Source organism: Macaca fascicularis, chromosome 12 (genome assembly GCF_037993035.2).
Source record: "Macaca fascicularis isolate 582-1 chromosome 12, T2T-MFA8v1.1".
NCBI lineage: Eukaryota > Metazoa > Chordata > Mammalia > Primates > Cercopithecidae > Macaca > Macaca fascicularis.
Genome location: NC_088386.1, coordinates 16,145,686 through 16,171,910, shown reverse-complemented (window position 1 = coordinate 16,171,910; position 26,225 = coordinate 16,145,686). Strand labels below are relative to the sequence as shown.

Here is a 26,225-nt window from a genome sequence, read left to right as displayed (position 1 = left end):
GGGAAGTATGTCATGAGTTTCGAGGGTAGAACCCAATATGAAAATCCTACTGTTCTTTCATTAGTATGAACTTTTTAATAATCTGTGCCCAGAATGTATTTCAGGTCTTCCCTTAGGATTTTTTTTTTCTTCTCTTTCTCCTGAGGGTAGAAGTATTTGCTACTATTTTGCAAGTGGTATAAAGCTTTTGTTCTATAGTAGATACAGAAATGGATCTGGTTTCTTAGACTGGGGGAATATGTGTTATTGTTACTGTTATTGAGTAGGACATTGTAACAAATATAATCTATTGCTGGTGGGAATGCTATTAGCAAAAGATGTACATTTGGTGTTGGCTATCAGTTGAGAACTAATCTATAGCAAATAAGTAAATAAAAGCATGATGTTTTATTGTGTTAAAGTGTTTAAGGTCAATAGCTTGATCTTCAGAGATAAAACTAAAACTCACTATTGAAGAGCATGAACTAGACAGTTAGATTAGTTCTATACTATAGTTAATAGAAAGGATAAGCATGCAAATAGGAAAAATTAAAGTCAATTCTTAGACTTCCTGTGTTAAATTGTTCTGTTTGCAAGTGACTTACATACTTGCCCAAAATGTCTTAAGGAAAACAGACTTAAATGATTCATATAGTCAGAAAGTTCCCAAGTAGTTCTAGTTTCAAATGTGACTTAGTAATACATAATCTTTATTTATTTTTCTTGGTTTCTTTTTCCATCATTTTGGTTACATTTAAGACAGATATTCTCTGCGGTGACAAAATTGCTCTAGTAATGTCCCACCTCTTTCCAGACTAAACTGCAGCCAGAAATAATGTTTTCTTCTGGTCCAGATTTGTTATCAAACACTGCATGATGATTATTAGCTCTGAATAGTTACATAGCCATTGTATCAGTCATTGCCACCATAGCATAATCAAGCCTCTTACATGGTATCCCTGGCATCTGAGAAGTACCAGATTCCTTCTAAACACATTGACAAAGAGTGAAAGAAGACTATATTCCCAATAAAATATTAGACATTTTTAGGAGAAATAGAATTAACTGATGCCAGTTGGCTGTTTTAGTCAACTGGGGTGCTGTAACAAATTACCACAGATGGGTGGCTTAAATATCAGACATTTATTTCTCATAGTTCTGCAAGCTGGGAAATCTGAGGTCAAGGTTCTGGAAGATCTGGTATCTGGAGAGGGTCTGCCTTTTGGTTTTCAGATGTGGTCTTCTGATTGGATCTTCACATAACAGAGATCAGAGAATAAGCATACTTTCTTGTTTCTCTGATAAGGGCACTAATCCCATCATAAGGGCTTCCAACTTTATGATCTAATCATCTCTCAAAGGCCCCATATCTAAATGTCATGACATTGGGGATTAGGGTTTTAACATAAAAATTTAGATGGGGAGGACACAACATTTATTCCACAGAAGTGGCCAAAAAACCAAAAATGACTATTGTATTCAAAGATATCATTGATAGTTTTCATTTACTTGGTATTTCACAAACTCATATTCTCATCCTTCTCTAGTATTCATGTTTCTCTAGAATTCAAAGACATTGGTCTAATACTAAACTGTGTCCACCATGCCAAGTTACCTCAGTTTTTGTAAGCTTTTTATCTTATGTCCAGTCTAAGAGTAAAAAGCATTGTCTTTTATTCTAGGTTGTAATTTTGAGAGGCTGAGTTGTGAAAAAGCAGAAATGTTACTACGTCTAGAATCTTCTTTGGCAACTGACTTTACTTTTAAGCTGTTTATGCTGAGATATATACCTACCACTTAAAATATCTCAATCAAAGTCTACGTTAACACTGTCATTCTCAAATAAGGACTATTTATTCATTTGTCATTTAAAATATATTGTATCACGTAATCCTTTCAGTCAATTCACAGGGGAGATGATATTGTCTACTTGGTACTAGCATTGCTCTGATCCCAATGATAGGCCAAATAAATGTTAGATTAAGATGCGTCTCCCTCTGACTTCAAAATTTTTGCTAATTTTAATGTAATATGATACGTGGATAAACGGGCAAAAAATTGATTCACATGAGTTTTCATGTTTTAGAGAAACTATTGGGAAAAAATTGTTAAATAATGATTGGGAAATAAAGAGTATTCCTGGTTTCTAATATTATACAAATCTCAGTTGATTATTTTAAACTAGTGATGACATTCAGGGTATGTCCAAAAAACACTGGGAGTATAACTGTGTTCATGGTGGGTATAATTAATTTTGATTCGTGTTTTCATTGTTCACAAAATTATGATTTTCAAAATATTTTAATTCTAAATCTTCTGTTTTATCCAGTTTTTGTTTTTAAATTCATATAGGTTTTTAACTGGGTATATGAGTAAGAAAAATATATACGTTTAATATTTGAGTTCTGGTCTTAACTATAGCAGTTTTATAAACCAAGATGATTTTTAAATTTAATTATTAAAAAAATATTTTTTGGTTTGCATTGACTTACTAAATAGATTTGCAGTTCAGAATAAATCATAAGTAAATATTCTAGTTTGAACTAGGACTTAAATAAAAAATTAAATTCATTCAAAGTTTTCATTCAAAGTCTAGTTTTCTGCTAGTTAATTAGGTAGCTTTTAGCCTCAAATAGCTATTGAGCACTGGTAGCATGGCTAGTGCTACATGTTGAAATAATATTTTAGATATGTTACGTTAAATGAAATATATTATTAAAATAAATTACAGCTGTTTATTTTCAGTTTTACTGTGACTGCTAGAAAATTTAAAACTATACTTATGGCTTGCATTTTATTCTATTAGATAGCACTGACTAGATCAAGCTCCAGATCTAGAAATTTGGAAAGCCCTTTAGATTTTAAATCTTCTAAACTGATGCCTATAAACACCAATATTTAAAATCATTTTCTTTCTCTTAGCTAACCAGCAGCTTTGTGAGAATTTTTATTCAGCGTTTCTAGAGAATGCTGAAGTCACTGAATCTCACCACTTGTGCCCCATCTGTATTTATACAAATGGAATAATGTGACAACTGATACGTAAAACAATGTATTTTATTATGTGCATATTCTGTTATTCATCGTGTATTCAAAACCATTTATAAGGCAAAAGAACTAGTAGCTGAGATTGTCTGCCATCATATATTCAATACCGACAGCTGAGAACAGTTTTCAGTCGTAGAAATACGTGCATTTTAATGTCGAAAAAAATAGTACTCATTGAGGAATTATGCCCTGTATTTGAAAATATTTTAGTTATTCCATTATAGACCTTGGTGTGCTTTTGAGGTGCTCTTGAAGTAATGAAGTCTTTGTTATGTTGGTTGGTTTGTTGGATGGTTAATTAATTTGGTATCTCAGTGCCATATTTCATTAGCAGGCACACTTGTACAAAATATTCTATATTTTTTTCCTATGACCTAATCAGGTCGTATTGCTTGTGCATCAAGAGTCATAATACCCATTTCATGAAAATCATTTCTATATAGTTAGAACATAATTGTAAAAATTATTCAAAATGAAGGACAAGGGCAAGGAAAAAATGAGCTCTTTAGGAATTAGAACAATTGTTATTTTCCTACAGATATCCTAAGAAAATGATGCACAGTTAAAAGAGACTAAGTGCAACATTTAAAAATTTTTTTCTTGTCCCTGATGCTTTCATTTCCTTCCTCGATTGATTGTTATCATGGCATCTATCCCTCTCTCTCTCTCTCTCTCTCTATATATATATATCTAGCTATATTTTCTTTCTTTCTCTTTTCTTTTCTTTTCTTTCCTTTTTTCTTTTTTTGACAAAGTCTTACTCTGTCACCCAGGCTGGAGTGCAGTGGCCCGATCTCAGCTCACTGCAACCTCTGCCACCTGGGTTCAAGTGATTCTCTTGCCTTAGCCTTCTGAGTAGCTGGAACTACATGCGTGTGCCACCACACCTGGCTCATTTTTTGTATTTTTAGTAGGGACTGGGTTTCACTATGTTTGCCAGGCTGTTCTCAAACTCCTGACCTCAGGTGACCCGCCTGCCTTGGCCTCCCAAAATGCTGGGATTACAGGTCTGAGCCACTATACCCAATTATCATGGCTTATATTTTAAAAAGTAGTTATGCAGTTATATATAACAGTTAAAACTCTCACCTACATAGCTTAATATGAGTATCTGGAAATTTTTTTTCTCTACTCTCTCCCAAAACAGAACAATCATTAATGATATAGTTTGGGATTTAATTGATATCCTTTGTTATACTGTATTTCCAATGCAGCCAAATGTGATTTTATTATTCAGCTGGCTATCTTTTATTCAATGTCAGAATGAGTTAATCACTTTCTTTCTAATAGTTACCACATTTCAATGAGTTAATGTCATGAAGAATATATCCAGAAAGCAATAACATAGGCTAAAATAGAACATTATAAGGAATATTCTCTATCTGCCTGTTTTACTTCAAGTATCATAATATTGAATGCAATTGCTAATTAAAAGTTTAAGGAATCAAGACATGCCTAAGAATACCTAGATAATTGACCTAGATAATCCTAATAACGTTAGGTGCCTTAACCAAGTCATTAAAATAATTGTATTTATTCTGTTCAGTCGTGTGTCAGCCACTAGTTGTTAAATATCTCCTGATACATTTCTTAGTTCCTCACTCTCTTTCCTAAACTGTTCAGTATGTATTTATTACCTGGACTCTAAACTTTCTTTTTATATGTACTAGGTGTGATATTTCAAACCTGTGCTTTTTAGTCATATTTTGGGTTCTGACCATGATACAGCATTGGGAGGAGACTGTAAAAGAGCTGTTGAGAGTCACTGCCTTATCTGTAGTCTGAACTAAAACCGTCTGTCTTCAGATAACTTAAAGAGTTCATATATTTATAAATTGTTTCTAGTGATTTTTATGATTCAGAAAATTTGATAAATGACAGAGTATACTTTAAAAATGGAGAGAAGTGGCTGGACGCAGTGGCTCATGCCTGTAATCCCAGTATTTTGGGAGGCCAAGGTGGGTGGATCACCTGTGGTCATGAGTTCGAGACCAGCCTGACAAACATGGAGAAACCCTGTCTCTACAAAAACAAAAAGAAAGAAAGAAAAAAAAAAAAAAAACAGAAACAAAAAACAAAACAAAACAAAATTAGCTTGGTGTGGTTGCACATGCCTGTAATCCCAGCTACTCGGGAGGCTGAGGCAGGAAAATCGCTTGAACCTGAGAGACAGAGGCTGCAGTGAGCCAAGATCATGCCACTGCACTCCAGCCTTGGCAACAAGAACAAAATGCCATCTCACACAAAAAAAAAAAAAAAAAAAAGGAGGAAAGGAAAATTTGGAGTCATAAAACACTGATCAGTTTTCTAGCGTCAACATGACTTTTGGAATCAAGCACAAGTGGGCATAGAAGTAAAGAAAACATGCCTACATACTTCACGGTGGTTTTTTTCTTAAACATTTTTTCGTATGTTTTCTATTTTTGCTGTAAATCATATGTACTCTCTCCCCCTTGCCAGCAGTTACATGCTTGTGACATGTAGCTTTCCTAAGAAGGAACAAATGTTTATTATTAAACCTCAGATTCTGATGCCTGCTCTGATTTATAGTTTATGGGTGATGTGTTTGGCATTTTGAAGGCTCAGTTGGTTTTGATGAGCTTCAGGACTGAAAACTTGGTCCCTTAAAGAAGAACATTCTGCTTTTAGTAATAACCAGGTTAATGTGGGCCACATGCCAGTCCAGCTGAATATGCATGAAGTGATTGAAATTGAAAGTCAATTCCTTACCTATTTGAGTTTCATGCCATGAGGAACCTTAAAAATAGAGGTCAGAGGGATTTTTATGTTGAAAATCAGTAGAGTGTTACCTTTGCTATGGGAGAAAGCAACTTTCTTCAGATATTAATGTCAGCATTAGAGTAATTGCTCTGTGAAACTCTGTCTCTAGAGTTCCATTCTCTCTTGAACAACAAATCTTTATCATCACCTTAGTATTCAGGTCATTTTTCATAAGCAGCACATAAAGAACACATTAATCTTTATAGATGTCTGCCTATATTTTTATCTCAAGGTTGGTTATTGTCAAATATTGTCAACCCACAGCCTTTTCCTTTGCCAAGAGTTCTTTATTAACTCCTCCAAAAAGCTCGCATCTTTCAAAATAAAAGCATTGATTTTCCCTTGAAGATGTTATCATTACCTGGAAACTGAGGCAAACAAAGTTAAATCATGTGTTCAAGTTTTCAGTGTAAATGCTGAACCAGACACACAATCCACACATATATTTTAATCCATAAACTCACTATTAAAGTTATAATGCAGACTTTGACTAATATGATGATGCAACCTATTCATTTAAAATGTGAACTAGTAAATAATGTTCACAACCAATATAAATGGATGCTTTAAAAAAAAATGACCCAGACAGATGTCATCAAGATGGCTTACTAGAAGCCTCTAGGGCTCACCTCCTCCACGAAGAAGAACCGTAACAGCAAACCACACATTAAATAGGATGTTTAAGGGAGAACAATGAAATTCAGCAAGGAAGTGATGAAGACTTTCTGGGGCATGGAAGCTTGAGATGGTGGCATAGAGAGTGAAGCAAAGAATCTGGCCAAGATTGGCTCAGAACCAAGAGGTACTCCCCATAGATCTGAGAATAGGTAAGTGGAGAATGCCCCAAAGCCCACATTTCAACCACAGAAACTTGAAATTCTAGCTATAGTAGAGCCCCTCAGCCCTCACAGGGCCTAAGTCCATGAGAGGGAGTTGCCTGGAGTTCATAGGATTTTATTATCCCAGAGAAAAAAAATTAACACTAGATCACCTTCACTTGTTGAGACCCAGGTTACTGCAGCGCAATGCCATCTTGAAAGCATGGTCACTATCAGAGTATATCCTTCCCTGAGAACCAATAGCCCTTGCATCTCCACATCCCTGGGGCCTCACTGACATCCATCCTACATCCATACAGAGGGTTGCAGTATTGCACCACCAGCTGGACACAATAGTTCAGCTATAACTGTTGTACTGAAGCACACGCAGGACCCTCCATCCTAGAGTATAAACAGTCTAGCACAGTGAGGAAGTTTTCTCCAGGACAGAGAAAGCCGACATGCGTGTTCCCCAGAGCCTTAAAGCCACCAGTTCAAGGCATACCACCACAGCCAGCAATTACATTTACTCCAGCAGCAGAGATGCCATGTACTTGTACATGTTCTTGAAGGGCCTGAAGGCTGGTCTGCCTGCTATCCCCGCCTCCGAGCAAACTTGTGCCATGGCAAATAATCACAGAATGGCCACCAGGACACTTGGAGACATTGATTACCAAATAATTTTTATAGAGACCATATTACTGTGACCACTCAGAACCAAAGCCAAAGTATTTTATCCAAGTAAAACTGTAGGACACACATACAAAAAAATATCTTTCCCTATAAAAACTACTTCATAAAACTGGAAGAAGAGATTGTCCCACCAGATGCACAGATATTAACACAAGAATACCAAAAAAAAAAAAAAACTATGATTTAAAGAAATGTCTGTTCATATCCTTTGCCCACTTTTTGATGGGGTTGTTTGTTTTTTTCTTGTAAATTTGTTTGAGTTCTTTGTAGGTTCTGGATATTAGCCCTTTGTCAGATGAGTAGATTGCAAAAATTTTCTCCCCTTCTGTAGGTTGCCTGTTCACTCTGATGGTAGTTTCTTTTGCTGTGCAGAAGCTCTTTAGTTTAATGAGATCCCATTTGTCAATTTTGGCTTTTGTTGCCGTTGCTTTTGGTGTTTTAGACATGAAGTCCTTGCCCATGCCTATGTCCTGAATGGTATTGCCTAGGTTTTCTTCTGGAGTTTTTATGGTATTAGGTCTAACATTTAAGTCTCTAATCCATCTTGAATTAATTTTCGTATAAGGAGTAAGGAAAGGATCCAGTTTCAGCTTTCTACTTATGGCTAGCCAATTTTCCCAGTACCATTTATTAAATAGGGAATCCTTTCCCCATTTCTTGTTTTTCTCAGGTTTGTCAAAGATCAGATGGCTATAGATGTGTGATATTATTTCTGAGGACTCTGTTCTGTTCCATTGGTCTATATCTCTGTTTTGGTACCAGTACCATGCTGTTTTGGTTACTGTAACCTTGTAGTGTAGTTTGAAGTCAGGTGGCGTGATGCCGCCAGCTTTGTTCTTTTGCCTTAGGATTGTCTTGGCAATGCGGGCTCTTTTTTTGTTCCATATGAACTTTAAAGTAGTTTTTTCCAATTCTGTGAAGAAATTCATTGGTAGCTCGATGGGGATGGCATTGAATCTATAAATTACCTTGGGCAGTATGGCCATTTTCATGATATTGGTTCTTCCTATCCATGAGCATGGTATGTTCTTCCATTTGTTTGTGTCCTCTTTTATTTCACTGAGCAGTGGTTTGTAGTTCTTCTTGAAGAGGTCCTTTACATCCCTTGTAAGTTAGATTCCTAGGTATTTTATTCTCTTTGAAGCAATTATATGAACAGACATTTCTCAAAAGAAGACATTCATACAGGCAACAGACACATGAAAAAATGCTCATCATCACTGGCCATCAGAGAAATGCAAATCAAAACCACAATGAGATACCATCTCACACCAGTTAGAATGGCAATCATTAAAAAGTCAGGAAACAACAGGTGCTGGAGAGGATGTGGAGAAATAGGAGCACTTTTACACTGTTGGTGGGATTGTAAACTAGTTCAACCATTATGGAAAACAGTATGGCGATTCCTCAAGGATCTAGAACTAGATGTACCATATGACCCAGCCATCCCATTACTGGGGATATACCCAAAGGATTATAAATCATGCTGCTATAAAGACACATGCACACGTATTTTATTGCGGCACTATTCACAATAGCAAAGACTTGGAATCAACCCAAATGTCCATCAGTGACAGACTGGATTAAGAAAATGTGGCATATATACACTATGGAATACTATGCAGCCATAAAAAAGGATGAGTTTGTGTCCTTTGTAGGGACATGGATGCAGCTGGAAACCATCGTTCTCAGCAAACTATCGCAAGAACAGAAAACCAAACACTGCATGTTCTCACTCATAGGTGGGAACTGAACAATGAGATCACTTGGACTCGGGAAGGGGAACATCATACACCAGGGCCTATCATGGCGGGGAGGGGGGAGGGATTGCATTGGGAATTATACCTGATGTAAATGACGAGTTGATGGGTGCTGACGAGTTGATGGGTGCAGCACACCAACATGGCACAAGTATACATATGTAACAAACCTGCACGTTATGCACATGTACCCTAGAACTTAAAGTATAAAAAAAAAAAACTATGATTTAGAACTTCAATAAAAAGAGAGCTATAACAAAAAAGAACCAAATAGAAATATTAACATTGAAAAATTAAATAAATACAATAAAAATAAGTGCTTCATCAATAGATTAAATTAAGTAGAAGAAAGTATTTCTGAACTTAGAGACAGGTCTTTTGAGATAAATGAGTTAGCCAAAAGAGGAAAAAATAATAAAAATGAATGAAGCAGGACTACAGGACATATAAGAGGACATTAAGAAAACAAATATTGCACATGAAGCAGATTAAGCATATAAGAAGAAAAGCATAGAAACCCTGTTTAATGATGTAATAGCTGAAAACTCTCAACTCTTGGAAGATGTATGGCATGCAAATAACAAGAAACTCAAATATTTCCATGTAGATTTACCCAAGAATTTCCTCTCTGAGATACAATAATAACTGCCACAAGATAAAGAGAGACTTTTAAAAACAACAAGAGGAAAGCATTAAGACACACATAAGGAAATTGCAATCAGAGAAATGGTAAATTTGTCAATGGAAACTATACAGATCAGGAGATAATAGGATAATATAGTCAAAGTTCAGGGCAAAGCAGACAAATAAACAACCCTCCAGCCAGAAATATAATACTCAGACAAAGCTATCCTTTAGAAATTAAGGAGAAATAAAGTGTTTCCCAGGCAAGCAAAAACTGAGGGAATTCATCACCATTAGACTGGTCCTACAAGAATGCTTAAGAAAGTCTTACATTTGAAAGCTCATGGGCAATCTCTACCATTATAAAAACATATAAAAATATGAACCTCACTGGTAGAACAGATAAATAAATGAGAAATAAAACAGAATCAAATTGAATCAATATAAAAAATCACCAAACTGAAAAGATAAACAATAAGAGAGGAAGAAAGAAACAAAGAATTTGCAAAACACCAGAAAACAACGTAAAAAATGATAGGAGTAAGTGTTTCCCAGTCAGTAACTGACTAGCATGTAAATGATTTAAATTCCCCAATAAAAAGATACAGATTGGCTGAATCGACTCAAAAACAAGACTCAACTATATGCTGCCCACAAGAGACTCACTTCATTTGTAAAGACACATGTAGACAGAAAGTGAACAGGTGGAAAAAGTTATTTCATACAAATGGAAACAAAAAGTGAGCAGGAAAGCTATATTTATATCAGATAAAATAAACTTTAAGTAACAAAAAAAAACAAAGAAGGTTATTGTATAATAATAAGATCAATTAAGCAAGAGGATATAACAATGTTAAATATATATGTACCCAATACCATAGCATCCAGATTTACTAAGGCAATATTGTTAGAACTAAGGGGAGAGAGAATCTCTAGTACAATAAAAGCTGGGGACTTTAACACCTGTCAGCATGAAACATATCATCTAGACAAAGAATGGCGAAACATAGGTCTTAAACTGCACTTTACACCAAATAGATCTAAAAGACATTTGTAAGTCATTTTATCCTTTAGCTACAGAAAACACATTCTTCTCATTATCACATAAAATATTATCTAGCATTAATTATACTTTGGGCCAAAAACAAGTCTCAAATTATTTTTGAAAACTCAAAATCATATCAAGTAAGAGGACTGTTGGAAGGGTATGAGATTGTGTTTTAAAATATGAGGACATGAGATTTGGGGGAGGCATGGGTGGAATTATATGATTTAGCTGTGTCCCCCACCAAAATCTTGTATTGAATTGTAGTTCCCATAATCCCTACATGTCGTGGGAGGGATCTGATGGGAGGTAATTGAATCATAGGAGCAGTTACCTTCATGCTGTTCTCATGATAGTGAGTTCTTAGGAGATTTGATGGTTTTATAGGGGTCTTTTCACCCTTTGCTTGGCACTCTTCTCTCTTTCTGACTTGTGAAGGACATGTTTGCTTCCCCATCCACCATGATTGTAAGTTTCCTGAGGCCTTCCCAGCCATTTGGAACTGTGAGTCAATTAAACCTCTTTTCTTTGTAAATTACCAAGTCTCGGATATTTCTTCATAGCAGTGTGAAAATGAACAGTATGGAATCAATGTAAGTGTCCATCACCAGCTGAATGGATTAAAAAATTGTGGTATAAATACACAAGGGAATAATATTCAGCTATTAAAAATTAATAGAATTATGTTATTTGTATCAACATGGATAAACCTGGAAGACATTATATTAAGTGTAATAAGTTAGGCACAAAAAGATGTGTATCACTTGTATGTGGGAACAAAAACATTTAGCTCACAGAAGTAAAGAGAAGAACTGTGGTTATTAGAGGCTTGAAAGGGTAGGAGTAAGAGAAGATAGTAAGAGGTTGAGTAAAGGACATAAAATTATAGCTAGAAAAAAGGAATCCTAGAATTCTATACCACCTTGGGCAACTATAGTTAAAAAGAATTTAATATATATTTTCAAAAATCCTAAAGAGAGGATTTTGAATGTTCACAACACAAAGAAATAATAAATGTTTTAGGTGATGAGTATGCTAATTACACAGATTTAATCATTATATATTATATACATATATAAAAATATCACATTGTATTCCAAAAATATGTACAGTTTTATATGTCAATCAAAATTTTTTAAAGTTTATAAATGACAGAACATTTTAAAGATTTATAAGTAAAAAATTTTAAAACATTTTTAAATAAAAGTTTTAGTCAACAATATTTAATATGCTTCTCAGTTTAACTAGAACTTAATAAGAATGTGTTTAAGTAGTCAATATTTAGAGTGTGTATATGTCACCAAAATATGAAAATGTATTAATATTCTTTGTGATTAAATGTGTTTTAAAGATGCAATATAATTCTTGTAAGGAAAAGGCAAACAAATAAAGAAATCCACAATAGACCAGTAAAAGACAAATTATGTACAGAATTTAAGTATAACATTCAAATAAAGAAAAATGGCAAATTACAGAACAAATTGCATTAAGCAACTTTCTGGTTATTTGGGGAATAAAAAACAAAACTAGATGTATACCTTACCCCATAAATAAAAAATAATTATTGCTTTATTTAAGAGATCATGGATTTTAAAAGTACTAGAAGAAAAACGTGTGTGAGAACTTACAATGTTAAGCTAGTGAAGCTACTCTTGGCATGCTACTTAATTATGCGACCATAAAGGAAATAACTTATAGAATAAACATATAGTGATTTAAAAATGATCTATGGAAAACACACAAAATGAAAACACAAATGCTAAATAGGGTAAAATGTTTACTGCATACATAAAAACAAAGTTATAATCTGTCATATAAAAAGAGCTTTTAGAGATCAACAAGAAAAAGATGAATGAATTCCCAAGAACAAACAGGAAAAAGACCTTGATATACAAGTTATGAATGTAGAAATACAAGTGATTACAGCTTATGATGGGATATTCAAGCCCAATCATAATCAAACTACAAGTCTAAATGATTTGTTGTTGTTGTTGCTGTTGTTGTCATTGTTTATCCTTGAAACAATTTAAATTACCTCAATGGTAACATGATTGTATTGTGACATTGAGCAAAGAGAGAGATGCTTGTATAGCATGTAGGACTATAAATTGCTTTTAACTTTAGTAAAAAATGACTGGTAATAGGAATAAAAATGTAAAATGTGCATATCTTCTGATTTACCCATTTAACTTTTGCGAATATATCCTAAGCATATGCAAGCTAAGTAATAAAAATAATTTTAGAGTTGTCTATGGTATATGGAAAATATGAACAATCTAGCTATTAATAGATAAATACATATATTATCATACTTTCTTGAAATTTATATTTATTACCATTTTTCTAATATTTAAAAAATCATTTAACAGCGGTATGTTAATTATGTATGAGGGTATAGTATTATGCAAAGTTACAAATACAAAATCCATACAACTCATTTTAAGGATTTTCTATCTCTGCCTGATAGTAAAACTTTTAAGGAATAAGTTAACAAGTTGCAATTGAAATCGATTTGAGCTTTTCTGGTTGTATTCTCTTGACCTTAGCCTCAGGTAATAACTAAAAAATTTCCATATATTTTTGTCCTTTAATTCTCATAACAAAACATTTGGATATATATTATTTTCTCTATTTCCTTGATGAGTAAATGATGTTTTTTTCCCCTTCCCTTCCCTTCCCTTCCCTTCCCTTCCCTTCCCTTCCCTTCCCTCCCCTCCCCTCCCCTCCCCTCCCCTCCCCTCCCCTCCCCTCCCCTTCCCTTCCCTTCCCTGTTCCCGTTCCCCTTCCCCCTTCCCCCTTCTCCCTTCCCCCTTCCCTTTTCCCTTGCCTTCCCTTCCCTTTCCTTCTTTTTCTTTTTCTTTCTTTCTTTCTTTCTTTCTTTCTTTCTTTCTTTCTTTCTTTCTTTCTTTCTTTCTTTCTTTCTTTCTTTCTTTCTTTCTTTCTTTCTTTTTCTTCTTTCTTGTAACTTGCTAACGAAAACACATGCTAAGATTTGATGCTATTGAAATGAAGAAAATATTTTCTCCAAAGATGCTGGGAAATGAAATGACCACTTTTCTAAGTCATGTTTTATTCAGTTAACAAGGGCTTGTAATTTCCCATGTGTTGAAACAATAATTTTCATCCTTACCTTTCTAGTTCAGCACTAAAGGGAAGCAGGTTTGGGAGTCTGGCTTTCTGTCCTATTGCAATATATGTATTTCTGCATAGATATGCTAGAGAGAAAACTAATTTATAGCTAGTGAGACAATGTTTAAACTTATTTCAGTATAAATAAAAAATCACTTGTACTACTGTCAGTAATTGATTTTAAATGCCATTCAGGTTATCAAACCAGATGTTTTCAAATGATGATAAGTAGAAAACAGTTTAATGTCAACTGATGTGGAAGTTGCTTATTTGCAGTAATTAAAGAGGAAAGCTCTGGCCCATGAAAATATTATATTACAAACAGTGGCATTGTCAATGTGGCTGTTAATTTACTCAAGAGTGTGGTATGGTGAAAGTTACATGTTAAATATTGATTATTGAAAAATGGAGCATCTTTGAAAAGGAATTTTGCACTATAGAAAACATCTCAGGAACTCTAAGAGCAATTCTAAGAGCAATTTAAAGAAGGTTTTCCTATAATATAATAAGCTTATTTATGTGACAGGGAATATATTAGGAAATGATTTATTCTGCTCACTCAAACATCTCATTTGGGGTAATAAAGTATAATTTTCTGGTGTTAGCTGCTATTAATACATAGGCCAGCTGAATTATATCCTAGGCAGAATAGTCCTACATGCAATTGAAAAATGTTGTCCAGGTAATTTTGGTATACTTTTAATATTTGAGTCATCAGCCATCCATTATCTAAAGTAAAATAAATATATCACATAAAAACATATGTATTTCATTCATCTCATTAGATTATCAGCATTTACAGTCAGTATTTCTGAAAGTATTGTATTTTAGTTCAGAGTGAATACACTATAATTTATAAAATTGCTGACACAGTATCCAATTCTTTTCCACTGTGACACCTACTAGACCCAAATAAACCAAGGAAAAGTGTAAATATTACTTTATTATACATCCTGTGTGGGCACGGCATCATGCTGCCTATAACAGAATGACCAAATAGGTTTTGTGACAGTCAGTTTTGTTTTGCTTTTTAAATAGCAAGTTTACTTTTATGTTTTATAGATTTTGTCATAAATATAGCCTAATTAAAACAACACTTGTAAACTGTGACATATCTAGACTATGCAATATTATATACTGAAAAAGAGATAAACTATCAAGACATGAAAACACATGGATGAAATGCATGTGCATATTACTAAGTGAAAAAAGCCAATCTGAAAAGTCTGCATACTAGATGATTCCAACTATATGGCATTCTGGGAAATGCAAAATTGTGGAGACAGTAAAAAATTTAGTGTTTGCTAGGGATTAGGATAGAAGAAGGGATAAACTGGTGGAACACAAAGAATTTTGGGGGCAATGAAACTATTCCGTGTGATACTGTAATCACGAAGACAAGTCATTATATACTCATAAAAACTCATGGAATATACAACATCAAGAGTAAACCCTAGTGGAAATTATGGACTTTGGGTGACAATGGTATGTTGATATAGGTTTATTGATTGTAACATGCGTACCACTCTGGTAGGGGATGTTGAGAGTGGAGAGGCTGTGCGTGTGTGGCAACAGAGGTGTATGAGTACTCTCTCTAACTTCCACTCTATTTCACTGTGAACCCAAAAATGCTCTAAATATAGTCTACTTTTAAAACATAAAATAAAAATAAAACTCTTAAATTTTATCTTCTTAATCATCATACTTTCAGACTCACCACCTTAAGTATTTTACTGTTTGCCACTTACCAAAATGGTGATGCAATTGAAGAATGCTACATGATTCCTCTATGATGTATCATAGTAAAGTCATGCTTGCATTTTTTTCTTTCTTATTGTAGTAGAAAAGACATGGATTTTAGAATCTATAAGATCTTAGTTCCAATTCTAGTTATACTAGCTGTGTATCTTGAATAGATAATATCCTTTTAAGGTTACAGTGAACATTAAGTAAGAAATATTTTGAAGTAGTTTAAAATACTGATAAGTATTAAGTATACTTTTAATACTCATATATATTTTCCCTTTCAATCAATACTTGTTGTTCAATGTTCACAAAGCTTTTGTTAAAAGGGCAATGTTTTAAAAATATTTCTGTACAGCTGTAGTTTATCATTGTGTGAATCGTATTACAACACTAGAGTCTCCTAGCTCATAGCTAGGAGATAGTTAGTTCTTAACTGTGTAAAGAAGATAAATCTTTTCAAACAATACAGTCACAACTCACTCATCTTAAAAGGTATCTCATTATCCTAGAACAAACTTGGCATCATTGTATTACTGACTTCCAAGAGAAACAAATCCCATTTTGCCTGTATTGTCTTTCCTCTTACTGGCATTCTTTTATAAATGCTGTTGACACAGTAGCTTGCTTTCTCACAGTTCAGTTTTCCTAACTGTTTTGATTCCATGGCAAATCCATAATCCTATTTTAAATATTCTCCAGGCCATGAAAATGAATGCTATTTATATCAATTCGGCTGTTTAACTGCAGTGCAGAAAAAGCTTTTGTATCCAGAGATGCAAGCCTCTGGTTCAAGCATAAATTACTAGGGTACACTGTTCTTTGTTCTTTTAAGTGTAGCTCTCCTTGACATGAATCGCCATAGATGTCTTAGGTAATAACTGATATTCCAAGAAAAAAAAATTGTGAAAAACAGTTAAAGAAAAGACAATTTACATTTTTAATCTGATATATCAGATCATGTTTCCAAAATGAAATCTCTCTTAACTCTGGTAATCAATTAATTCATGCATATTTCTATCAATTTGGAAATGAGTCTTTTGCAAAACTGGAGTCATGCTTCATGTACTAGCTCCCTGAAAGGTATTGTGCAGAGAGATTCAATCACAAAGTGGATTGTAATCAGACAGATCTCGGTTCAGACTGTGACTCTTTCCTACCTAAACTTTCAGTTTTAAGCTTGAATTTGGCAGAGCTTATTTTATGAATTACAAATAATATTCACTTCTGAGGTTGATGTAAATATTAAATTATATAATATATGTAAAGCGTTATGCAGAATCTGGTATGTAGTGAAAGCTGAATTCAAATTATTATTATATGCAGGGCTATCTTAAGTTTGACACACTAGCTGTATTTTTCTAAACTATGTAAATTACTTCATCTAAGTCAACTATTATATTTTCTATGATGTGCTCTTAAAACTGAAAAGATTAATCATTCATTGGAAAGCTAATGGACTTATAATATGCAGTCCTAATTGAACCATGACCTACAACAGAGTATTCCATACCAATGTAATGTTTCTTGGCCTTGTTGCACTGAATGGAACATAAGCTCCTTGGGGACAGAGATTACATTTATCTTGGTCTTTGCATTTTGCAAGTTACCTCATTTATGAGCTTACACATAATTAGTATCCAATAGTTACATAATTAGTATTCAATAGTCATTTATAAACCAACAAACAACATATAAAAGTAAATACAAATTATCAACTGACACTCTTATCTTATTTTAAAAAAAATTTTATTATGATAATTTAAAAAAATAATACTTATTGTAGTGCCTGTATCAAAGATATTGCTTAACAGAAATTTGTTAAATAAGTGAATGTAGCTAATTTTCATTTACAGAGCATGAATGTCAGAATTTGGATAACTTGTGTACTTTCCTTGTGTTCAAATTTTGGCAGGACTAAAATATGTCTGTTTTTTCTTTCTTCCAATAATATCTCATGCCATGTTTATATAATTAATACAGTAGATTATTATCCATAAATTCCATATATACAAATTCAGCTACATGCTAAAGTTAACTTGTGCCCCCCCAAATCTACTCTTAGGTCTTTCACTGTCATTCATAGACATATGCAGGATAGCAGAACAATTGAATTGCTTGTTGTCTACTTTCCCAGCTAAGGTTGAACAAGGTGACACTGTGCCTTCCTGTTTCAGCTCTTTTACTGTAAACAATTATCATTTTGAGGGTCTACTTAGTGACATGTTTTTCACATTGTTGTGCTTTCTGTTGGGCATGTTCCTGTTTAAAATCACTCCCCACCACTCACTCCTGCCCCCAAGCATAGTGATAAAGAGTTATCCTGTTTTCCTTAGTGTGAGAAAGCTGTGGCGTGCCTTATGGAGCAAATACATGTGTTAGATAAGCCTCATTCAAGCATGAGTTATAGTGTTGTTGGCCATGAGTTCAATGTTAATGAAATAAGGTGTCTTTAAAATAAGGTGTTTAAAATAAGGTGTCTTTAAACAGAAACACATATGAAATAGGTTATATATTAAAGGGTTCATGAAAATGTTGTGACCAGAGGCTCACAGGAACCTGATCCTGTATTTCTCCTAGGACCAATGATTCAGTAATTAATAATTCAGTGTTTATGGTGAGAGTACAGGTAAAAACAACTGCAAATAATGAAAATTATCTATACCACTTGTAGTAGTCAACTCTTAGTAATCAACTTCTTCTTAGGGTTCACAGTATAATATAGAGATGATGGGTACCAGATGGGGTTACATGATCTTTTGATGTTTTCTGATCCTCCTAATACTTTTCTTGATGGAATTGAACGATTGGGTATCTTAAGGCCAGCTTCCAGAAATAAGCTTTGATCAAGTTTTGATGTGGTATATCTGAATTCTATCCACCCCCACTGCCTTTTCCATAACTATTCACACTCTAACCAGCAGTGGAACATCATTTGCAGAGACGGGATGAATCGGTAATGTTGGGCTGTGAAATGTGCTTGTCCCCAGAGGTCCCATCAGATGCTCAGTTTGGCTTTCACTATGCAGCAGCCAATCATTACAGGAAAAACTGTTACTCTTCCTAATCTTAATTGATTTTACCCTCTCATCATGAAATAAGACCTACTTAGTTATACAGAAGGGAGTTTAAGATAAAGGAAAATAAGGAATGTTAAAAAAGAGTAGAAATGCTATCCAAGGAAAGAGAGAGAGAAAGAGATACAGATTAACACAGGGTGAATTTAGACCAGAATGCCTTAATACAGATGTTCAGTAAAGCTAAATCTAATTATCATTGAAAATCCTCCCCTCCCTTTAAAATATCTCCAACACTATGTTAAGAAAGAGAGAGAGAGAGAGAGAGAGAAACTTCTTCTTCCAACCTTGTTCAAGATTTTGCCCTCCCCCATACTCTTTATTCTGTTGTGGGCATGGAATGTGATTTTTCTTATTGAAAGTTAAAAAACAACAAATATTTGAAATCTGCTGGGAACACACATGCATAAAAAGATAGTGAATTTGGGGGAAAGAGTTCTAAACTCAGAGTAAAAGGCTAGGTTCTAATTATCTGAAGATGGCAAATTGCTGGCTTTGTAGGATGGATGAATAGATAGATAATTGATTGATAGATGATAGATAGATAGATAGATAGATAGATAGATAGATAGATAGATAGATAATGGATGAGACCCAAACCTATAATATGCTACTTCATTTTGCTGTGGGTTTGCAGACAAGTCTAGTTTAACTTCTTTATTGCAGTCTTCCCCTCAACACACTGCAATAGACAATGTTATTATCAGGCTAAGAGCTACAGAACAGAAGGTGGATTTATATAGCCCCTTCTCCAATCACACCATTTGGAAGACATCTAAGTCCTTTGGATTTACAATTAGAGAATGAGCAGAAACCTCTATAACAAATAGTACAGAAAGAGACCAAGATTCAATAATTATACCCAGTTAGGTCTCAGTGACTGTTTTACCTAAAATGATAATGGCTAGCAACTTTTTCTCTCAAGATAGATGTGTGCCTAAAAGCCAGGTACTGTGTGGTAGGTGATTCAAAGATAGGATGAATACTCTCTTTCCCCCCAGGACATCATGATATATTTATCTTCTTTGAAGACCAAGCACTCGCTTGGCAGTTTGCTTTGGCAGCAGAGCTTTCTGAGAGAGAGAGAGAGAGAAAGTGTTGACAGAGTGGTCACATTTCTCATCTTTTTGTCGGCTCTGTTAGTAAATTCAAGATTTAAATTTGCAATAAAGTATAGAACTTTATAGAACACAATGTAAATGTCAAAATAGACACCAGGAAAAATTATTTTTGCTTCTACAGCCCTATCACAAAGGCAATCTCAGATTTAATAGTTATTCCAAAAGAAATGGGAGCATAAAGCTTCATTGTAAAACACAATACTCTAACAAATGGTGGAAGGCTTGCAATTTCATTGCAAAGAGAGAACATAGTACTTCTTTGCCAAATATGTGGCCAATCATATTTAATTGAAGCTATTATTCCAGTGAGAAGAAATAACAATTTGACTTCTAGGGAGTTTTAATTGACAGTATTGTAATATTTGTGCAATGTATATCCACTACAAGAATAAAAGAAGCTTTTACAATTGCATACTGAAAAATGAAAGTATCAATAAAAGTTCTGTAAATCCTGGAAATAATAATATCACAATATAGCTAGCTAAAGAACAATTTTCTTCACTAGATTCACATAGCTTAGAGAAAAATAATTTTCACAGAAATATACTCATCATCTCTTTCCCTAACCCATCTTTTGCAATTTTCCTCATTTCCTCTGTATTCCACTATTTCATCATCTCATTATTAAGAAGCAAAACATAGAGGCATTTTTGCATTTTGCACTACAGTCTTTTGTTTGAAATTTAATGGGTCATGAGTTCTGCAGTCCTTGGGAAGATAGTGGTTTTTTTTTTTTTTTTTTTTTTTAAAAGGGATTTTTAGCTATTATATACTTGAAGCCATCTGCTTAATATGTCATTTTCTACCATTACTATAAAGGTGTGAAAAGTGTTATCTCACTTTGACTTCACCAACAAACACTTCAACATGCATTAGTTTTTTCCCATAAGAACCATCACTCAAGAAATATCAGTTGAATGCATATAAACATGGCACTGTGCTAGGTAATGTGGAGGATACAAAGGTAATAGACACCTGTATCTGACAACATTCTAGTAGGAAAAGGAGACTTACACAAAATGTTTATATAGTTTCACTACAGAGTGAGATGTGTCCTAAAAGTCATGCAGGAAAGAAACTGTGAGATGAATTTCAATAGAAGAAATCAATATGAGCTCCATACAGGGGTTTGATTATGAGGGAGTAGAATCTTCACCTCAGTTAAGGTAGAATGTCCTTAGGGGAAAAGCAAAAAAGGTTCAGGACACACAGGGAGAATCCATCTAATTTGAAGTATAGACTGTATGAAGGGAGGCAGTAGGTGACAAGTTTAGAAAAACATGTAGAAGCCAAAATAACAAAATTATTTAACATCAGATAAGGCAGTTTGAATTTTATTTTATAGGCAATAGGCAATAGGGCATCACTGAAAATTTTGAACAAGAAAGTAATATAATCACAATTATACTCAGGATAGAGTGGATTAAATAAGGAATGGAATTGATATTAGAAATAAAAATTAGGCATAAGGCACAGAGAGGCTAATCACCTCCTGAGCTAGAATAATTTATATTTTCATTTCTGCTTAACACCAAGTCTTGGATTTCCTGGATTTTACTAAGAATATATATATATATATATTCACATTAAGATAAAACTATGATCAATAATGTTTCTTTTTTAATTTCAGATTTTTCATTATTCATATACTGCTTCATATGTGATTTACAACATACACACTAGGTAAGTTCTTTGATTTCCTGGTTTTCATGAGCAATTGTGTTACTAAATTGTTGGTGTAGATTTCAGTTTGTTCATGTAAAAAATGTTCACATTTTTTTAAGGGAAGTTTGGGAGTTAAATCCTCCAGAAGTAGAGGACTCCGTCTTGCAGTACGCGGCCTGGGGTGTCCAAGGGCAGCAGCTGGTAAGCGCAGGCATTGGTATGCACTGAACACTACCAATAATGGTCTTATGGAAGATGTTTACTGAAACTTAGGAAAGGACTTAGGAAAACATAAAGTTTTGTAGGGCAAGTTTTCCTATGGTTTTTTCCAAAGTCCTTTATATCTTTTATCTAATATTCCAACTTAAGAATACATTAAATGATACTAGTATTATTTTATCAGTTAATAAAGACAAAAGTTTGTTAAGTAATATATGATTAAACTGCTGGTTTGTAGTGAAACCTAGAAGAGATCCAAGGTTACTAGAACCTTGTACTGAGTAATTTCCCTTACATAATATTGTCAGTTTTCATGAAAAATTCAAAATAAAGATTATTTTTTCTTAAAGCATTGTTCAGGGTAAAAATTTAGATGGAATTATTTAATATTCTCTTAAGAGAGGATTTTTACTTTTATTTTTATTTTGAAATAATTACAAACTCAAAAAGATAATTATTGATGTATAAAGCAGTTTGAGCAATTTTATATATGTGTGTGTGTGTGTGTGTGTGTGTGTGTGTGTGTATATATATATTTTTTTTTAGGCAAATACACATATATAGTTTTAGGCAAAGTCTTGCTCTGTCATCCAGGCTGGAGTGAGATCTTGGCTCACTGTAACCTCTGCCTCCCAGGTTCAAGCGATTCTTGTGCCTCAGCCTCCCGAGTACCTGGGATTACAGGCACATGCTACCGCACCTGGCTAAGTTTTGTATTTTTAGTAGAGACAGGGTTTCACCATGTTGGCCAGGCTGATTTCAAACTCCTGACCTCAAGCGATCCACCCACCTAGGCCTCCCAAAGTGATGGGATTACATATATGAATCAGTGAGCCCGGCCTGCAATATTATATTCTTGTACATATCTCATGGTGACCATGTAAAGCCTTTCTCAAGGGAATACTGCTCAGGGAGTAGTATTGCTTACTATCATGTGCATGCTCAGATGTATGGAGCATCACCAAACTGATTTCTAGGTTATTTGTTAAGGGTGTTTACACCTACCAGCAACAATGAGAGAGTTCCCTTTGTTCCATATCCTTGCCAACTCCTATTTCCTCAGACTTCTAAGTAACTACCCAAATGATTATACAAAATGGTATTTTGTTACAGTTTTATTAATATTTAGTATTTCCTTGAATTCTAATAAGCTAGAGCAACTTTTCGTATCGTTACTGGCAATTTGTATTTTCTCATATGTGAAATGTCTATTCATATATTTATCCATTCACATTTTTTATTCTTTTTTTAATTAAAAGGAACCCCTTATATGTTCTGGATATTAATACATTATTGGGTCTATCTTCATCCAGTTTTTGGATTTACTTCTCGCTCTCTTAATGGATTCATTTCCACAAACAGATTTTTTTAATAAATGTAGTCTGATTTATCAAATACGTGATTTCTACTTTTTGTTATTTATGAAATCTTTATAATGGAATAATACTTCTCTAGAATTTTTCAAGTGGGCCTTCCATGTATAGGTTCTTGATCCATCCATCTGAAATTGCTTTTTTTGGTATGGTATTAAATCTCTGTCCATTTTTTAATTTTTTAATTTTTAATTTTTTTTGAGACGGAGTCTGGCTCTGTCGCCCAGGCTGGAGTACAGTGGCGCCATCTCGGCTCACTGCAAGCTCCGCCTCCCAGGTTCAGGCCATTCTCCTGCCTCAGTGTCCCGAGTAGCTGGGACTACAGGCGCCCGCCGCCATGCTCGGCTAATTTTTTTTTTTTTTTTTTTTGTATTTCTACAAAATACAAAAAGGTGGGGTTTCACCGTGTTAGCCGAGATGGTCTCAATCTCCTGACCTTGTGATCCGCTCGCCTTGGCCTCCCAAAGTGCTGGGATTACAAGCGTGAGCCACCGAGCCTGGCCATCTCTGTCCCTTTTTATATATGTTTCATATGGCCAACAATTGTCCTGAAACCTTTTATTGACCACTTCATTCTGTAACTACTCCTCTGCAGTGTTACAGTGTTATGCTCCACATATGCATGAGTCTTCTTCTGGCTCTTTTTTTTTCCAGGTGGTTTGTCTATTAATGTGCTAAGACAACAGTGCCTTAATTAAAGTAAGCTTTACTCTCTGACAAGGCAGTTTCTTATGCTGACTTCGACTCTTCTTGACTTTTTAGCCTTTCATATTAATGTCACAATTGTCTTTCATGTTACATGCCCATTTTCAGAATTTTGAATACACTATTTTGAATCTATATGTCTATTTTGGGAAATTAACATCTTAGTGATACTGAATCTTCATATCTACAAACATTTAATATATGTATTTAGTTATTTAAGACTCTTAATAGCTCAGTCAAATTTTACAATTTCATATCTAAAAATTTGCAATTTATCATTTTGGTCACTCTTTTAAGTGCTTGTATTTCTTATTTAAAAAATGTTTGCTACTGGCAAATAGAAAGGTGCTCAAAGTATTTATTTGTTTATTTTATATATTTATTTATTTTATATATATATCAACATTGCTACACACAATTATAAATTCCAAATAATTCTGTGTAGACTATTACGCTTTTTATTAATAATGACATTTTTCTTTTCCATTTCAATTTTTATAATTTCTACGTTGTTAAAATCCTTCTGCACTTGTTAACCTATGAATGTAACTAGGTATTGTAGGGATTTTTGTTTTTGCTGGGATACTAAAAAATTGATTCTATCATGGTTACTGGATTAAGTTTTACAATTTTTTTTACTTAGTTTTAGTTAGTGACCGCAATTGATGAGATATGCTTAATGGCTTAGGATTTTTTCGAAATGCTTTTTATGTGATAGATAATTTTATATATTTTCTATGTGACAGGTACAATGTTCTATATGTGCCTACTGGATCAATCTTAATAATTATGTTTCTAAGAGTTATATGTTCTTACTAATGACAGTGGATATGTGATTGTTTTTCTTTAGTTGTCTGTCAATTTTGCATTATATAATTTGAACTATGTTGTAAAGAGTGAGGAATTTATAAAAGGATAAATACATCTTTCTATTGAATTCAAATTTTTTATACCTTAATCAATATATTTACCTTATTTACCTTTAATAATCCTAATTGGCCAATCCTCATTCTAACTTTTAACTAGCTTTTTAATGTAGTTTAGAATCCTCTAGGTTTTTTTAAAATTTTGAATTGCCGTTTTCAGGTGGTTGGGCTGAGTTAAGTTTTTAATTTCCTGCAAGCCTCAATTTCCTCATCTATAAATAGAAATATGTACACTATCATATCATTGTGATAATTATTTTGGAAAATGTGACTATTTTTCATAATAAGGTGCACATTACTATTATTTATATCCTATTTTAGAAATCTGAATGCATATTTCTTAAGCTTATTAGTGAAATAGGGTAATTATAATAGATATTTCTTATCACGAGAAGGCTACAGAATAATACACTCTTGCTAAATAAGGTTTCCTTTCATCGGAAAATAATCTGGAACCTCAAATATTCAAAGAAATCCTACCAGCAACCCTGCATTCACTATCCTTTCCACAGTAAATTGTCGAATAATTGAGTAAATCATGATGATGAAAATAGGTTCGTGATTTAAAATGCAAAATGTATGCAATTGTCCAGATACCATAGATTATGGACATTATATTTGCTTTTATCTTGTAGATATTTAGATAAATTAGCAAACAATGCATTTAATCTACCGTCATAGAACTCTCTGTAAATCCATCCCACTATGATATTTCTGAAAAGTGGCAGCCAAATTTGCATAGAATATGGTAAATATGAATGTGCCAGGTTTGGTTTAGATAAGGCATGTAATCAATGAAACATTCATGGACAGTGGTGAGTGGACACCAATAACTGGCAGGCGCTCTCATCCTTCCTGTTTCACTCTGATGTTGTAAACAATAGAGTTGGTCCATTGGGCCAGAGCAACTTTGGAACAAACAGAATTCCAGAACACAGAAATCCAAGACAACTTCACCTTTTGTACAAAATACTGTCCAGTATTTTAGAAAAAGTGGACAGTATTTTGGAAAATGTTTTACACTTTGGTTGGTTTTAAATGACCCTCTTATTCTTTATACTTGAGGGAAACAACACATATGACAAAATAATAGCACTTTGATACACTCAAGGAAATAGTATTAATTGTATGCATTTTCTTTATTTGTTATTGATTTCTTTATTTGTTATTTGTTATTATTTTTAATATATTTAAGAAAATTATGAAAATACTAAAAATGTATAAAAATTATAGCTTCCCTGTTTGAAGCCATATTGCACGTGATTATGTCCTGGTTCTACTGCTGTTGATCTTGAGAACATTATTTAATCTTGATATGCCTTACTATTTTCACCTTTAAAATGGTAGTGCTTTATCAATAGTGCTATTCTAATGTTTAATGTATGAATACAGCTCTAAAGCATTTTGAATAGTATCTGGCCTATAACAAGTGTTTTGTAGGTGTTCACTTTTACTATTATTAAAAAATCTGTTTTCATGTGAATTTAAACACCTCAGGGAATTTTAGGGTAACTAGTTT

General features: G+C 33.7%; 1 protein-coding gene across 4 annotated transcripts in view; it reads left to right on the top strand.

Moving 5' to 3' along the window:
* DPP10 (dipeptidyl peptidase like 10) overlaps positions 1 to 26,225 on the top strand; it is a 1,411,130-nt gene that overhangs the window by 1,240,110 nt on the left and 144,795 nt on the right. For all 4 annotated transcript variants that reach the window (XM_005572966.5, XM_065525407.2, XM_005572965.5 and 1 more), the window contains 2 exons: positions 21,449 to 21,501; positions 21,603 to 21,684. In XM_005572966.5, the coding sequence (XP_005573023.3) occupies positions 21,449 to 21,501; positions 21,603 to 21,684 (135 nt within the window). The remainder of the gene's footprint in view (positions 1 to 21,448; positions 21,502 to 21,602; positions 21,685 to 26,225) is intronic.